The sequence below is a fragment of the Haliotis cracherodii genome, unplaced genomic scaffold (assembly GCF_022045235.1).
Source record: "Haliotis cracherodii isolate W230 unplaced genomic scaffold, xgHalCrac1.p SCAF_21, whole genome shotgun sequence".
In the NCBI taxonomy this organism is placed as follows: Eukaryota; Metazoa; Mollusca; class Gastropoda; order Lepetellida; family Haliotidae; genus Haliotis; species Haliotis cracherodii.
In genome coordinates, this window is record NW_027266277.1 from 8,358,450 (window position 1) to 8,377,675 (window position 19,226).

At 37.2% G+C, this 19,226-nt stretch overlaps 1 protein-coding gene across 1 annotated transcript in view; it reads right to left on the reverse strand.

The window, feature by feature from the left end:
- LOC139470737 (ephrin type-B receptor 1-B-like) overlaps positions 1–19,226 on the reverse strand; it is a 114,778-nt gene that overhangs the window by 36,962 nt on the left and 58,590 nt on the right. The window contains 1 exon segment of the mRNA XM_071253014.1: positions 10,789–11,470. Coding sequence (XP_071109115.1) covers positions 10,789–11,470 — 682 coding nt within the window.

Consider the following 19,226-nt stretch of genomic DNA (forward strand, 5'->3'; position numbering starts at 1 on the left):
TTAAACTTTCAACTCTGTTTTTTTCACCAACATAATATTCTAATAGGAGCCCCCTATTTCTAATTTTGAGAGCGCCCTGGGCGCTTATTACGTCGAATACAGTAGTTTACAAATATTCATTAGGGGTTTAACAACTCACTGATACCTATAATATCCTCGACACTTAGGTACACATGACACTCACTCGTCTGTTTGTGAGTCGTGATACGCTAAAAATAGAACAGGAACTTACCAAGTAAGCAGGGCAGAACACAATGACGTGGTACCTGAGGATGCGCAGACTATTTGTAACATTTTATAACCATCCCTTCATTTAAAACTGTTTTGTTCTTGTGGTTTTCTTTGTAAACAGATTTCAGATGACAATACATAAATGTTTGCAACATTTCTTACTATTTTGATGTGCATCGTGATGCCAGTAGTATCGTCAGTCTGTATCGTGATACAAATGATATCGCAAGACACCAGGCAATACTCAGCTATAATATTCATATTACTTAATCACATTTATTTCAAGTAAATTTCACAAATTCGATTTGCTTCTCTGCATGGTTATGAACAGATTGGAAAAAGCTGATTCTTGATAATAAAGATGGTAGTTTTCAAAATAAAAGTGTACTGCAAAGATACACATGTATAGTTGTCATTATTGTCTTGGACAAATACACTTTAGAGGAATGTTATTAACTTAATTTTAATGTCATTTTCTGGTGCACCAAAAAGGTGGTTGTTGATGACTGAAAACAGTAACAGTGCTCAGACTGGAGTGTTTGAAGCAGCAGACACAAGTACTGATTGTGCTGATAAGTTCCAAGTACATGCAGTAGCACTACCACCTCCAAAACTGAGTCTCATATGTCAGACTGCGTGACTGTCAAAATTACCTGTTAGATATGAATGTACTGTGTAACATGAGACAATGCATGTGCCCAATAACAAGAGTATACATGAAAGCCAATAGAAGTTATCAGCTAAATGACAGCATGGTAAATACCCCAGGTCACACTATAAAATGCGTGTTAGAAGATTCTAGTTGGTCGTCTTTCTCGCATCACTAATTACAGCCTCTCAACACGCAATGGCCTCCTAAACTTGGGTCTTATCCTCCACCATGTTTCACTCAACAGTGTACAATGGCACAAGCTAGCATGCAGAATTTCATTGCAACTGATGTTGATTGCTTCTATCAAATCCTGACAGCAGCAACCCTAATGTACAGCTCTTATACGCTTTCAGGCAATCACCATAAGACAACCAATACTCATTTCATAATAGAGGATGTAAAATAGCACTTATTTTCTTTCCGTTTTCTCAAGCTGAAAGCTGAAGTCTGATTTAATTCTATTCTAGGCATATAAATCTTTTCCTTTTGTGAATCCTAGTAAAGCTGAAGTCATTATAGCAGGAATAAAAGGTGGAAAAATTCCCACATTTCTGCAAAAGTTATTGGTAACTTCACCTCAATGTTTCTACTTCATATGAAATCTAGCAGAAGAATAACTCTGATAAATTTATCGATGTGTTCATCAAGGAGTGTGATAAACTTATGAGAATTTACCACTGAGTATTGTCAAATCAAAACACATGATTTTTATTACCAATTTTGACGTAAGCTAGCTCGGCACTTAGAAAATTGACAAAGAGGGTGCTTATTAAAACACTATACTAGCCAAATTTGTTGTAAATGATCAAGTGGTGGTCAACAAACCTAGTTCAAATGTCGGGGAAACTAACAAGTTTTTGATAATGGTTACAATGCAATCATACACCCCATCTATGCTGCAGTTTTCTGTTACAAACTTGTCAATATACACAAGAAAATATGGTTTGTCATGTCTACAAGTTTGACAGGGAGCACTTACCATGCTAAATGGAGTTGGGTGCTTGATATGGTGAAAACGGTATGCAATTAGTACCTTCAAGATTTGCCAAGGATGCAGAAAAATATTTTCCATGCAGTAAGAATATTTTCCACAACAATTACATGAGTAAAAAGAATATGTTTTCTCCAAACCTAACTGATTCCTTACACATGTTAGAGTGATTATGGTCCTTGATCTAAATGTCCTTTGAATGGCATTGTCCTGAACTCTCAAGACACAAAAATTGGCCAATTAAGGAACCATTCTGATTACTTCCTTTAAGATCAAGGCTGTATGACAGACCAAAATTAGTAAGAATTATTTTCGCAAAGGTGCTATTAATTAATTAACATCAGATTGAATTCCACAGCTACTTTGCTTCAACACTAGAATATGATACGCAGTTGATGGCAAGTTGGAATGAGTTCCCATCTATAACTTCAGCAATTTTAGACAACAAACACAATTGATACTTTTCAATGGATAAAAACTAATGATCTTTTCCTAAATGCCTTTACTCAATTGGAATATATCATTTATCTGCATTTCTGCATACTCTTATTCCTAATGTTCCTGGTAAAGTAAACATTTTTCTGATGGAACTCTAAAATTTTCTCATACCAGAAAACAGACACAAATGGTTTAGTAAAAACAAACCCACAGGACATTGATATCAGGTGCGTTCTCTATTTTCACGAAATCTTATCTAGCTGAGTCAACATTTCATGTAACATGTTTACAACATAAAAGGTTCATCACTGAGACTTGAACTTCAGGTAAACATGAAAAGTATGATGAAATCTTGGTAGGGACAACATGCAAGGCTACATAGATGGTGCCGACAGTCGAACAAAATTAGATCATTTATGACGGCAATATACTTGATGGTCCCTTCCACAGACAAGATTTCTGGCCTCCCATCTTTTATCTATAATGAATTTTGTCCAGTCTCTGAATGTCCATGTTGGATGAAGTAAAAACAATCCATAAAGCTGTCATATTTTCCATGAGCTTTGAAACTGTGGCTATAGATATGTTATCGATTCTGTCTGTGGGTTCTCCAACTCAATGAGAATTATTACTGTATTATCTGTACATATAAATTCAATTCTAAAGCAGAAACATAATGATAAATAGCTTGCTATTTTCTTTACTGAATCAGCAATCACAGTTTGTTTACATGTACAATAACAATATGGAGTTTGAGTTACAAGAACTCATTTCTCCAGCTGACTGCTTTGGTAAATCACCGTTATTAAAGGGACTCAATTACGAATGTCAAGTATGGAAAAATTATTCCCCTTAACACAAAACCGGTAAACATGGTAAAGGGAACAATGTTTCTGTAACATGTTTACCTGAATACCTATATTTAGAATCAGTTGTTGTGCCGCCTAAAAAGTTTTTTCATAGTACCAGAGGTACAGAAGCCCACCCACCCTTATTCAATGATATAGAACTTCAGTCATGAGGGTGTGTTAAACCAGCCTGTTTGTCTTAACACCATACTATAATACAAGTTTTTATGATATGTTAAATTTCTCTTTGTTGTTTAATGTCGCACTCAGCAATATTCCAGCTATTCAGAACCTGTAAATAAGCGACTGTGGACCCAACAATCCAGTGATTAATACTATGAGTATGATTAATGATCCATGCTGTCAGTGTGGTGAAACACAATCAACCACTTCACTGAGTCTGACCACTCAATTCATTGGGACGTCCCTCACAACCAGGATAGGGTGATGGAGACTTAGTCCTCCTCGGACTCCACTCCAGGGTCACCAGAGATATAGAGATTACTACACGAGTGTCTGTCAGATACCATTGATTTTACAACGAGTTGTTTCAAAACGTATCTAACGAGAAAAAGCAATTCTTACACACCCTAAAATCACACCTTTTTAGCATCGAAAAAGATGCATTTTGTCTATTTTCATGATCGCAGTGGTGCATTAAGACATAACAACACAGAAATAAGTGACTTCATCCGATCTACTGCTTACTACTCATAAATAATGTGACCCTACACATAAAGGTTTCTGCTAAATCTGTGGATTATCAAGGCGATGATGATAATGCAAATTAGATAAGATCAAAGAACACGCTGGATGCCAAGTTAATTATTTTCACCTCAAGAAATAACCAAATATGTACAACAATGTTTACTTCCGTATGACATCACTACCCACAGACTTTTACAAAATGGCGTGTTCGCTGACAACAGTACGTGGGATATTTAGAGGAGGATTTTCGTTGATTGAGGGATCGTACATAAATTTCTCATGTAAGTAATCTGCCTACTGTTAATTGTTCTATGTTTTCTAATGCAACCAAGAGAATTAGTCAGAAATGCAAATAACTAGAGTTGTGACGATACACATTGAAACCGATACGATACATATCGCGATATTTGCTTTACGATTCGATTCGATTTGATATATATCACGATACACAATTTACTGCTGAACATGCCTGTTTTTAAGAAAATAAAATCTTCAAACTAAATTCTGCAGTTTCGTTTTGTGTAATCCATGTAATTTTGTTCTTAAATTCAAGAAGTTAGATGAAAGAAAAATCTCAAAAACATTTTATTTGAAACTTTTAATTAGGAAAATACAAAATAAAAATCAATTTGAAACATGGTGTAATTACTAATTTGGCACACATATTAAAATGAATATTTCTTGGCCATTAAACCATGATTGGGTAAAACAAAACAAAAATTCATCACACTGAATCTATGTACACTTTTTATACTGAGAGTTTTACACAGACATGATTGTATTGTTGTTCGTTGTCTATTTGCACATAACACTTCTCATTGCATAATCAACTGTTTATCGCTGAATGGAGTTCTAATAATCTGTTTGAAAAAATCCGCGGCAAGTCCCAGAAATACGATAGTTAACTTTTCACACTATACATCCTTTGATCTTAGAACGGCATGCATGCAATGAAAGAGAACCACAAGCGAAGTTCATATTCTTAATTAGTGGGCAATCCAATTTGAGGCGACACTGTCAACTCACATGTAGTTGGTGTCACAACACAATGGTCATTCCTTTTGATTCGGATTAAGTAACCGTATCAAACCAATTAATCTGGCTTGAACGTGTATCTATATTTGTATGAATGTGTATAAATGCGCACATGTAATAAATTCTAGTGCTGGTCAAAACTCTCGTTTTCCGTATTTTAAGCAACATGACCAATCAATGCCACTGAAACACTCTGTACTTGCGTAATGAATTGTGATTGGCTCTTCACTCATAGCGTCTGTTACTACCATTATCGATCAATATTTTAATGTAATTAGAGTACTTTCACATTGAATGTGACAGTTAAGGCTTATAAATAATAACAAACGGCGAAAACATAATGGATATATTTTTTACACAATGAACCATAAACAACTTGTATCATTGCAATGTGCAAGACAAGGCGAAGATCGTGAGATTGGCCGAGCGCGCTCCCCTGCCTCCGCCTCGGTTAATTGCCTCATCGTCTATAACGCCCACCAATTATTTGGACCCCATTGGTAGCGTTGTAGCGAGGGACCACTGTATGAGTAAATATTTTGTTTCAGAACAGATTAATTTATTCAATTAAATGTATCGTTATTGTATCGAGACATAGAAACCATATTGATATATCTTATCGGATACCTAGAGATCATGATTCGAATACATATCACAACTCTACAAATAACTGATGTCATCGTTTTGTGTGATTAAGTGTCAGTTATGGCATCACACATGATGGAAACTTTGACTATTTCTGTGGAATTTACCTGATCATTGTAATGTACATATTTGTAATTCCATAAAACATGCTACGATACTCTTCCCATGAATAGTCTCAAACAAGTGAGCCAATGTATGCAACAATTAGACGAATGGATCTCTCAAAATAGGAGAAAATGCTACACAGTGAAAAATCTGAATTTCGCTTTGTTTATATCTGAACAAGTAGTACTACAGTTTTCCGAGCACAGTGTTCGTTTCCACACCTAATTTATTTCACTTAATTTCATCAAGATAATTTGCATTGGTGACATAGTCAATATGTCATTTGATTCTTAACTGTATGAGAAATTCAGGCATGCATGTGTCGCAGCTCAGTTTGAAATTAATGGCGGAACTTCGGCGTTTGTATTTGCATATTTTTCAAAACATTCTAAACGATTATAGGCTTATCAGCGACATTTAAGAACTATCATTAGTGATTAGTGAAAAATGGTTACCCCTGATCACAAATACGCTATTTTTTAAATTCAATTCTTCAAGCAAATATCAAATATCTAGATTTCTAAACACACTGTAAAAAACGCTGTGAATAGTATTTAGAAAAATGGCGATATTTACTATGTATCTAATTTTCAGAGGTCACTTTCAGTAATTTTTCTTTGCCTAAAATGACAGTTGATGATATCACAGAACAGGGAATTTCCCACAAAATTCAAAACTGTGAAGTGTATTAGTGTGCGTGATGTATTTTGAATTTAATTCGACAAAGTGAGGGTTTAGTGAGTGAGTGAGTGAGTGAGTGAGTGAGTGAGTTGGGTTTAACTCCGCTTTTAACAGTATTCCAGTTATATCACGCCGTGTCAGCTTAATGTGGGAGGAAAGCCAGAAGTGATACAGGTCTCGGACGTTTACCACTTCGGTGAAACCCACAAGCACAGGCATGGTGCTGACAAACCTAGAAACATAACAGCCCTCTAAGTTCGTTTTTTGCCAGGGTGCCAGGTGGCTCCTAAGGTAAAATATCTGGGAGCCAAACCTACATCTTTAGGAGCCAAGGGTATTTTTCAAGGAGCCAAATATTTACAACAAAAAAACAGCAAAAGCAAGTTTTGGTCCAGACTTTTAATATCATGTTGAACTCAAGATTGAGTATCTTGGTGTTAAATTGCTGCAAAAGACAGCTGAAACAATATTGTTCAGAATAAGGGATTAATCTCACTGTACAACACAACACGTAATACCGTTACGTTACCAAAACTCACTTATATTTCCAATAATAATGCCACGAATGACAACTGAAACTGGTTAACTTTCTTAAACACTGACTGTCCATCAGAAGTGTAATCTTTCTCAAAGCAACTGTACATCTAGCTCAATACAAGGTATAGCTATAACATGAGGTACATCATGTTTCAGTTTAGCTGCCACACCCCCTTTCTTCCCATCATAACTGGAGCCCCATCTGAAGTAAAATCCACTTACCTATTTCTGTTTTATTTTCATTGTTTACGCTAATTGGAAAATCATTTTAAAAAGAATTATAAATATTTTCTGTCATCACCCATTTCCCGATAACAGCGGCTGTCCGGTCAGTAAAATGAAGAAATACCCCCGTTTTCGAGGCTTCGTATGAATAACACGTTCGTCGAAGAATGGCACATGTCACATCGCTGGAAAGCTTATTCCTTCATCTACACGCTCGTAACATCGCCTGTTTTCTTTTACGTAGTTAAAAGAAGCCATTTCATTGGATTAAAATTGGTTTCTAATGTCACTTACTTGCCGAAATCAGCTACAAGTTTCGTGATTGGTCAATTTTGAGCACGTGACATAAGGCAGTCAATCAAATTACAGTTGTGATACCAAGGTCGTGTTTGATAAATTTCAGAAGTTGGCAAAAGACTTTTGTTAAATCGGGTTATTCTTAACGTTTTAAGCAGGAGATCACGATACATATTAAAAATATTGAACTTCGTGAATGTATCATGCTAGGCAACGAGCTGTGACAAAGATTTTTCATGCATATATTTTTACATTAAACATCGTGTCCGAGCCGAGAATTCAAGGCGACGAAAGCCGACATGTCATTTGACTAACATTACACGCGATCGCACGAAAAGATGGAAATAATAACTTAGATGTAAGTTTGACAACTTTTATATATATTTTTGTTGATTTTATTTATTACTTTGTATAATATATTTAAAGATTTGTTTTTAACGTCTTTATTTTCCTCTTTGACATGTTCGATGTGGACCCGTTGTCGAAATGTGTGTCCGAGAATTTTATTTTCAATAACATCGTGGGAAATAGTGAATAATGTTTTAATTTATCGATAAATTGAAATGCATGGGCGGATACAGCTTTTTTTAAAAGGGAGGGTGCACAATTAAGATCAATTTATTGTCTTTGGTGGTAATTTATACAGAAATAAAGATTTTTTTCGATATAAAAAGGTGAGGTGCACACCCTCACATCCCCCCTCTGTATCCGCCCATGAAATGGAATACGTATTTCAGACATTGTGAAATGTGATAGATTTAATCAATGAATGATATTACAGGTAGGTCCATAAAAATACATAGACTCTATACTATTTTGACATGACTACGGCTTGGCCGGTTAACCGGCTATGGTGTCTGGGGACTCGATGCTTCTTGGCCGGAAAACCGGCCTACGGTGTTGAAAGAGTTAATTAATTTGAGGATGAGATATTTATCATTAAAATATGCTTTATATGGCAAAGGTAGATTAATTTCTATTTTTCCAGGCGTGCCATCGAGGCACGAAGATCATGATTTAGCCGTGCCATTTTCATTTTAGACGTGCGATGGCACGCAAAATACGGTTAATTTCGAGCCCTGTATACGATCGTGAACATGTACAAAAAACATGGCTCTACGTAAATTTCCAAAATAGTCGCCAACTGGGTTTAAGATAAGGTAGCCAGCCATGTGGCAACTGGTAGATCAATTTAGGGCGCCAATCATAAAATAAGGTCGCTTTGGCGACTAAAATGGTCGCCACTTAGAGGGCTGCATAATCGGGGCAAACTGGGATTCGAACCCATAATCATAGGTTTCTGGCGTGCCCAAGGGACACACAGAACTTTGCAGTACCTCGGACGAAGAGTACGGACATAATTATATGTCACTGTGGCATCCAGGGTGTTTACACCCTAAAAATAATATAACTTTCAACAGAGACGTAGGTAAACATTCGACTGAAGCACAAGCAATTTATGAATGACTTACAATCATGAATGTAGTCAGTCATAATCTGACTTCAGGTCATCACCATGGAGTAGCCAATCACAGGCCTGGAATTTAACCTCACACATGTTTGATACTGGTCAGTCATCTCAAATGGGTTTCTCACCCACAGGTGTGTAAGAAATTTAGAGCATGTTATATAAATGGGATATTGAAATCTTTAGTCTTGGAGAGAAAAATAAGATTTTAAGTTCTGTGAAAATCAAACAACAAATTATGGACATCACATGATTGTTTGTTTGTTTGTTGTTTAACGCCGCACTCAGCAATATTCCACCTATATGACGGCGGTGTGTAAGTAATCAATTCTGGACCAGACAATTAAGGGATTGACGTCATGAGCGTCGATCCTAGCAATTGGGATACGATGACATGCATCTTCCAAGTCAGCGAGCCTGACCACCGGATCCCGTTAGTCGCCTCTTACAACAAGCATGGGTTGCTGAAGACCTATTCCTACCCAGATCTTCACTGGTCTGACATCAAATGAAATCAAATAGCCTTAGTTAACAGAATACACAACTTGTGGATCTGTCATCAACGTGGACTAGAATTATGTTCAAAAGAGATGTATACTAGTAAGGTGATCTCAGAATGCTGTCACATACAGTAGGGGTAAATTACACAAATCAGATTAACATAGTCCATATGATGCAAGGTCTCATAGTTATTTAAGCTTCTTTGTGATGGTAGAAAATAAAAAGGGTTATTTTAGTACAGGTTTGATGCTCACAACTGACTGTTACATGAATCCTGATGAATGTTTTTCAGTCCGGATGTCAGTATCACTCAGTGTGAATAAATCATAAGGTGTCCACAAAAGTTGCACAATTCAGATACATTCTGTACAGGTTTGACATAAACATAGACTGGAATATTATGGGACATTTTCTTCACTTTCTACATCAGCCATACTCAAACCAACAAGGTGTTTAAAACAAAAGCACAACACAGAATCCATGCTTATCAGATTTCTACATGTGGAAAGTTGTGCTGCAGTCAGGACAAAATGTTGAAACTGCATGCACTCAAAAACGATGGATTTATCCAACAAAGTTTCATATTTTCTGAGCATAATCATCAAAAACTGTAATCACAAAGCACATCTGTGTATTCTCAGTCTGTCAGTTCAGGCAGAGAAGACTACTTCCCAGATCTCATCTGACATACAAAATTTAGCTAACAAGGGCTGGAACAAGATAGGAAACAATAACCAACTCTTTCTGCCTTACATCTACCCCTCAGCTTACAAATCCTCCTTTCTCTTCCATAATCACTTTCCTATTCAGCACAGCCATGGAGATTGATTTTACAGTCTCCCAAAAGCTGGGCTGACTCAATGCCAACTCAATGCCATTGACAACGCACTGTCCTGGGATGTTCCATCAATTGGTGCACACTAACATGAACTAAACTAGTGTTTTCAAAATATATATAATGTGTGCTCGTAATGAAACCATTACCAACAAATCTAACTGTGGATACTTTCAGACTTTATCAGATTTCTCCAGAATTTGGCACCAACCTTGCTATGATTTCTAGCCAAATGCATGGGTAAAGGAGCAAGCAGAAGAACAAACTGAACTTAGGTCACATCATCTCAGCTGGAATCAGGTAATGGTATGGATACAATACAAATATGCTTATGTACAGATTCCCACATATCAAGTGGTTCACAGCAGAATCTCAACCCATAATGACATTGGTCTACCATTGAAGTGTTGTAATACCTAAAACTGAGTTTCGCAGATATGCAACTAGAGCTGAACTAATTAAACCACCAATGAGAAACATTTTCTCATTCCACCCGTTATGTGTATAACTGTACACAGTAAGCAAATCCTGGCAACATTAACTATTGCTCACAGTAATCAGCAATCTTCAAAAAGTTAAAACTGAACTCACCTAAACACTGTGTCTTGACATTGTTGCCTTGGTAGCCTTTATCACACTCGCATTTGCCCTTCGGGTCCTTGAACCAAGCCCCAGTATTCTGGCAGATGTGGGAGGGTTTAATCACTTCCACTGCATTCTCAACACACTGACCTAACTGATCTACCATTGGAGTTTCCTCATCACCTGTTGCGGTCTCGTTGAAGAAGGCATAGTTGACTGTGGTGTTGGGACATGTCACGTAGTACACTCTGAGTGAGATGAGTGTTACACATGCACCTTTATCTTGGAAAGCAATGTATACTCCATTGAGCCCCCTGGAGAGAGAAATCCTTCTCGTCTCCTTGTTCACCTTGATAACATCAGTTGACATCTCAAAGAGATAATCTGCAGCTACTTTGTCCACCAACCGGTAGGCTGTTGGGTCCCAGGTAGGGCGTTGTTGGTTGGCAAAGTCAGATTCTGCATCATAATAATACAAATTGAAAGTTTCTTTACATTGCTGTAGACTGCTTGGGTCACTTATTCGTGAACACTTTCGCATAGTAAATCGTACTTCCACATGTAAACTGTTTGCTCCCCTTCGAGGAATAAAGGGAGTCCGTAGCCAGTTGTTGATATTTGGCACTCGTACATAGCATGATGTATAAACTCGGAGTGGGCTCCCTTCATCGTTATAGGTGCCTTCAAGCCACTGTAATGAAAAAATGATTCCAGATTAAGATTCTTACCTACAGTGCATCTCAAGAAATATACATTGTACCAAGAAATATAAGCTTAATTCTACTGAGGCATATTAAACTAGGTGTACAGCATGTAGTGAGCAATTAGTCACAATCCTACGTCTTCATTTCACAGGGCTGTAAAAACAAAAATTAGCTGCAAGAATAACTAATGGTTGCAGTTACACACTTACAATGGAGTGGCATGATACAAATACAAGTAGCAGTGACACACATACGATAGAGTGAGTGAGTGAGTGAGTGAGTGAGTGAGTGTGGTCTTAAGCCGCTTTTAGGAATATTCCAGCAATGTCACCAGAAATGTCACAGTGTACCCATGTCGAGAATCGAACCCAGGTCTTCGGCGAATGATGAGTGAATTTTTTAACCACAAGGCTACCTAACTGCCCCCGCATACCATAGAGTGACAATAACAGACATATAAGTGGCAGTGACACACATGCAAGTGGCAGTGACACACATACAATGGAGAGGCAGTGACACACATACAATGGAGAGGCAGTGACACACATACAATGGAGCAGCAGCAACACACATACAATGAGGCAGTAGTGACACATGTATAATTGAACATATCATAAAAATTATCATTGCAATGATAATTTTATGTATTTCAAGTTAATTTCTCTCTCCTGTAAAAGTCTAAATTTAGTTTCTTTCCTAAATATGACAATTTGCATTATATCCAGGTATATCCGGCACAGGGTCAAAGTTGGATCATGGGTGTAGGTAAACACACATTTGTCCAGGCTGAATGACAATGCCACCAGTTCCAGTCCTGCCAGGGTCACTAAATGTCAGCCATGTTGTCAGATCCCAATACCTCACTAGTCAACCTGTCCTGACCCTGGATCTACTCACATGCCACTCACATAAGCCCTCGTTGCCTGATACTGATTTTGATTGCAAATATGTGACTAGACTAACATCTAGTCTCTGAAATGAACATATTGTACAGAAAAAAACACCAGTTGTTCAGTTAACTTAATAAAAATATAATAAAAGGGAGCACGCTGACACTCTTCATTTTAAGATACTGCAGTAATCTAGACTTGCCAAACATTATAGACTTGCATGGGCTGTAGTTGATATATATTTGTATCAGGGTCTGTAAGATAGACTAATATGTGACTGGAAAATGAGAATTTTTAAATTGTAAAGTGACACACATGAAAGTATTTTATCAAAAGAAATATCAAGATACAACCAATAATCATAAACTACTTGGCAAAAATTGGTCTATTCTGAATGTCTTTTTTACTTAATGTAATGATAATGTGATATATGCATAAGTGTTTTACTATATTCACTGAGAAGTGAGGATGTTGGTGGATCTTGTCTGGGTAACATAACCTCAGACTTAAGGATTTTATTTTACGGAAGATAAAATGACTGATATACCCTGTCCAAATGCAACATTTTCCAGTTTAGCTGCTTCAGCACAAATAGATATTGTGTAACATGGGCCATCTCTTAACAACATTCCTTCCACTGCTGTAACTTAGTAAGACGTTTTTTCTCATAGAGGTCAGGAAGGTGAGGCTCCTCAATGTAACTTAAACCAAGGGTACAATGGCAGTGCCAATCACTGCTGGTGAAGATCCCAGCTATACAACACTAATTTGCAGGGGCCAAACAGCTCACATCTCCTGTCACAATTAACAAAAGATTCAACCAAGAAGAAGAACTTGATACAAAAGCTTAGGGATAGATTTTCCTAGTGATTACATGGAGCAGGAGAGCTCCAGAGGCCAATCACGTGGCTGGTGAAAAATTACAATATCACTGAACTCATGCTATTAGACGGACATAGTCTATTAGATCCTAATGTGGAGTGTTCAGGACAAATGAAAATACAATCAGTGTTGTGATACCATGGCAATTGGTATGAGCAATGTGTAAAAATGAAATGAATGTACCGACACGCGATACTGCCAGCAGCTTTGTAGACAGGGAATTCCAGATTTTCGCATGAAATATTGATATACAATAACACAATTTATAGGGAATATGTGTCTAATGGCCATTACAGACAGGAAAAATGGGAAAGTGGTACTGTCAATTGGAAATAAAATAAATGAATAGGTTAAATCAAATGAATTTGCTGATTAAAAGGGAAAAGGTGGTGGGTGTGGTTTGTCAGCATTTTTTTTCTATAAAATACATAATTCAATGTACTCATAGTGAATACAGTACATATATATACATATGAATGAGAAGATGGCAATCGCCAACAAAAAATGTTAGAAGAATATGAGAGAAGAATTGGATATACAGATACAGAACAGGTGGCTATTAGTATTAGCATTCTGAACTGGGGACACATCATCAACTAGGGCATCTGCATTCAGTTCTCCAATAATTCCTTATTCATGGCATAGAAAAGCTGGGTATTTATGAGAACTGTAATTCAATCTGGCGGCAACATTGATGTACCTTGATCTATAAACAGCGCACTAACCAAATTTTCTACGTGTCATTTTGTTGGCATTGAGAAAATGAAATCAGATTTGAAGCCTGATGCAAGAAGATCTGTTGGAGTACGGGACAAACCACACGATGTCACTTGTTCTCGCTTCATTTCTCTTGATTACGATGGCTACCTGATGCATGCAATGTGATCAAACAGGTCAATTCTTAATGAAATGGGATTGCTATCGAACCCCAGAAAAACTTCGTGAAAAAGTAATTTCATCTCACCCCGAAAAATGGCATCATCTTAGAATGACTCATGCTGGAATCTTGATACAGCTTTTGTGATGTGTCTCCATCACTGTGACAGTGTTGTGATATTGTACAGGATGAAAGGCTAACAAGCGTTTTTTTCCCTGCTCTCTCCTTGTCCTCTCTAAAATTTATCCAGTTCCTTATCAACTTCAGTCAATAAAGCAAGAAGTACACCCAGATTAAACTACCCACAATATTGCCATGAATACGAGATTTGCAAGTACTAGTAGCATACATATTATTAATTCATCATCATATCAGAAATGAGTGATTGTTTGCAGTTTCCAGCATCTTTTCAGACCTCAATGTCTGTCTGCAGTAATTCAGTAGGCATTTCTCCCATCACATGATGAAGACTATTTGTCTACAATATATGAGTAGCCATAGACTACATCAGAAGTGACAAATATTTATCCCAAATAAACCGAAGGCAGGTAATATAGAGTACAGCACTCTCTATTGCTCCATGAATTTACTGCAACTGTTCGAATAAACACACAGCTGAAGACATGTATCACACGCCATCAGTTCCCAGTGAAGTCAATACATCGAGCATAATACCACGATACGATATGATGCATGAAGTTTGCCAAGAGACAATGACCCTACTGCCCACTCCTCATGTTCCTCAACTCATGTTTCTGTGCCAGACAAGTCAATGAAATGCTTCCCAATTGATTTATCAGTTCTTTCAATATGACTTTCTTCACAGGAAAAACATCTTTGAATAAAAATATGTAGCTAAGGAGTGTCACCAAAACATTTCTTCCTAAAGCAGTTGAGGAAGCAGTTCTAGATGATGCAAAGTGTGGACAAGTTTAGCTGGAAAATTAGTACAATAGGAAAAGTGTAAAGGTTATGTGCATCAACAACACCATGATCAAAGCTCTTTTCCATGTTGTCCATTTATCCAATGTTTTATGACCTAGTGAAAGACAATTTTACAATGTACACCATCCACTGAGCATGCTGAGGAACATTTCTTTATGGTAAATATGTTAAACACCTCCCTAAAAAAAACTCACTGGAAGTAGATTAAGTTGATAGGTTGGTTTCATTAAATGACAGTTTGTTTTGTTCACTGCTTACTCTTTGAATCAAACAAATCATTCTTTAATTGTGTATACATATTCTGTAGTGCAACACCAAACTGAGAATATGGCATATAAATGCACAAGAAGATACCATTTCAACATCCAGGAAAACAATGATATTCAGCAAACACCTAAAAGATCCTGCCTTTGAAGGAAAGCTGAACTGAGCAGCTCAATATTGTCAAACAAACCACAACTGTGACTGCTAGCTAGGCCAAAACCCTTGTAAACTGTCCTTGTAGTGATCCCTATCTCTATACCATGTTCAACAGCTCCACAGATATATTTCCTCTGCCTTCACATTCCAACTTAAACACCAAGCTCCCAGTGTTTTCCACATAAGGCAGGATGTTTTGACGGGAGACTGAACATTAAACTACAGTTAAAATCACATTGTGTGCAGCTAAAACTGAAAAAAAATATGGTGAAAACTTGCGTCCTGCTTGGAAAATGTAGAGCTGACTAAGGAATAAGCATGTAGTGGGTGACGTTGTACTGTACATCTGCTATAGACATGAACACAACCCAGTCTCATCTTCCACTCCAGGCTTCTTCTATTGAAAGGCAACTTGATCAGTAGGGACTCAAAGCTGATGAAGCAGTTAATTGGTGAATGTTCTACATCATAATCACCCTCTCAAAACCAGATCCCTTCATACTGCCTGCCTCTTAACTATCTCCACTGGGAGCTTCTACCAACATCTTAAACAGGCATGTGTGCATTGAGTTTCAGCAGCTGAAACATTAGATTTAGCATTATGGCTTGTATTTACAACAATGCTGTATTATTCCTTAACAGTATTCCAGTCATATCACGGCATGTCAGTTTAATGTGGGATGAAAGCCCAAAGTGATGTAGGTCTCAGACATTTCAGTGAAAACCCCGAGCACAGGTATGATGCTGACAAACCTAGAAACATAATCGGGCCAAACTGGGATTCAAACCTACAATCATAGGTTTCTGGCGTGCCCAAGGGACGCAACTCTGCAGAGCGAATCGCGGCGCATTAGACGACTGGGCCACCCGTGCCCCTCCCCAACTCTTAGGATATAAACCCACTGCGTTTACTATTTCAGGGTTTTAAAACATGGACTTTGATATTTGTAAATTACATCCAATATACAGGTGTCAGTATGATGTTTTGAATCTGAAAAAAAGAAATGGTTTGGAATTCCATTTTTAAACCTGTAAATGATTCCCCAATAGATTTATCTCCATTCTATCATGACAAAGTGAGGTTAAAAAGCAAACTCTTTGGTAATAGAAAAAGTGATGAGTAAAGTCCTCTAGCCTGCGACAGCACTTCATACAATATTGTGTCCCAGCACTGCATACAATATTGTCTCCCAGCACTGCATACAATATTGTGTCCCAGTACAGCAGAAAATATTGTGTCCCAGCACTTCATACAATGTGTGTCCTTGCACAACAGACAATATGGTGTCCTTGCACAACAGACAATATTGTGTCCCAGCACTGCATACAATATTGTGTCCTAGCACAGCAGACAATATTGTGTCCCAGCACTTCATACAATGTGTGTCCTTGCACAACAGACAATATGGTGTCCTTGCACAACAGACAATATTGCGTCCCAGCACTCCATACAATATTGTCTCCCAGCACTGCATACAATATTGTGTCCTAGCACAGCAGACAATATTGTGTCCCAGCACTTCATACAATGTGTGTCCTTGCACAACAGACAATATGGTCTCCTTGCACAACAGACAATATTGTGTCCCAGCACTGCATACAATATTGTGTCTTAGCACAGCAGACAATATTGTGTCCCAGCACTTCACACAATATTGTGTCTTAGCACTTCATTCAATATTGTGTCCCAGCACTGCATACAATACTGTGTCCCAGCACTGCATACAATATTGTGTCCTCGCACAACAGACAATATTATGTCCCAGCACAACAGACAATATTGTGTCCCTGCACTGCATACAATATTGTGTCCTAGCACTGCATACAATATTGTGTCCCAGCACTTCATGCAATATATGTGTCCCAACACTACACACAGTAATGTGTGCTAGCATTGCAGAAGGTTTGTGGTCTTAACACTACAGGTAGTCCTGTCCAGACAGTTTTGTATACTGGTGCTACATTTAGTCATGTCCAAGAATGACAGGGATCAGTTTCCTTGATTTACAGGTAATATCCCACAGAAATCTGAAGCTTTTCATTTTCCTCTGCTTCTTGAATAGGAAGAAAAAAGAGTCACACTAGGCCTCAATGTGAAGTTACCAACAGTGGGATGGTTTGAAAGTTGTTCTATCATCCTTTCAAAGATCCGTTGAACCTAACCAGAAGCTATGTTCTAATGTCAAGCAATAAAGAACAAGTCAATTCAATTAAATTTTCTCTCCATATCAAATAAAACATGGTAGATTTCTTATTAATCAAGCCAATATTTCACCATCTCAAGTGACAAACAATCAATACATCTAGAAATGTGTCAAGATAGAACTGGAAATTTGCACATAAACAATTCTTATCAGGACATGATATGCCGATCAAACTACAACTTTGTCACTAAATCAGAGCCACTTATCATGATAATACCACAACAGACAACAAAGTAATTTAATTTCTTCCTAGTCTATGGATCTTGTTAAGAAAGATGTGCCTCAAATTAGCTAGCCTTTAAACTTGCACAAATAAAGTATGGTAAAGGCTTCTTACTAATTCAATTGAAGTCTGCCAGCTACAAAAAATGTAGTATATGCGACTAACCCCCTTTCCTCTCAGTAACACAGACGCTGAAAAGGACACATCTTTGTCTCATGCACACTGATGTCAACATTACACATACGGTACTTCACTACTTTCACATTACAATTACATTACATTAACAAAATTTAGATGTTGTTCAAATGATTTAAAAATACATAAATATAGAATGTCTAGTGACCATGACTTTGCTGACAGTCTGTGTACTTTCTGTAAAGAAGACTTAGATGATGAATACCATGCACTATTTATATGTCCAGCTTATACTAGATTAAAGGGGCACTGATCTAACGCAATTCCTCGGGACTGGTTGTTGCCTTTGTTATTGATTTTTCCCAGTGAGTACCCGGATGTATAGCAGAAATCTAGACTAGTTCGCGACGCCATTCGTAAGCGTATTAGACACTTGTATGGGTAGTAATAAGGGCGTATGGTCACATTGATCAACAAAATGAAATACAGTTTTCGAGCTAATAAGGAAATGTAAGTATCTTTGTGGGTAGCATCGATAATCGTGACAAAGTTTTGATAAGTCACATGCTTGGTAATTTTGCGATTTTCGTTTACACTATTTTGACTTGCAACACAAATTAAATATTTCACCTGAGCATTGCTTTTTGATAGTGTGTTTATTTTTTACTGTCAAAATGTGTAACATTTTCAAATTTATTAAACGCCAAAATATTCAGTTATTTAACAAAGTGACTGAAAAACATTCCCATCTGTATTATTAATGATAACGAATTCCAAACATTTTGATGTTTAATGTCATCACCAAGAGACTGAAAATGTTACGTCGAAAAGTACATTTCTATGTTGTTTGGCTTCTAATCCTAGATAATAATCTGTTGTGATGTTTGTAGGCCCTTTTGATCGTCTTAATCAATCTGGACAGATTTTTTAGTCAAAATGACTGAAATATTTACACATTTTATAAGTTGCCTGAGAGAATTACATTTTACAAATTGACGGTAATATATACACGCTTACAAGGGAAAAGGCCTGTGAAAACAACGTCTATCGCGCATTGAAGAATTTCCCAACCAAAACGAAGAGAAACAAGGACGAATCGGTTCAATGCTACAGCAAATGAAAAAAACAAAATGAAAATACCATAATTACAACCTACCAAATTTATGT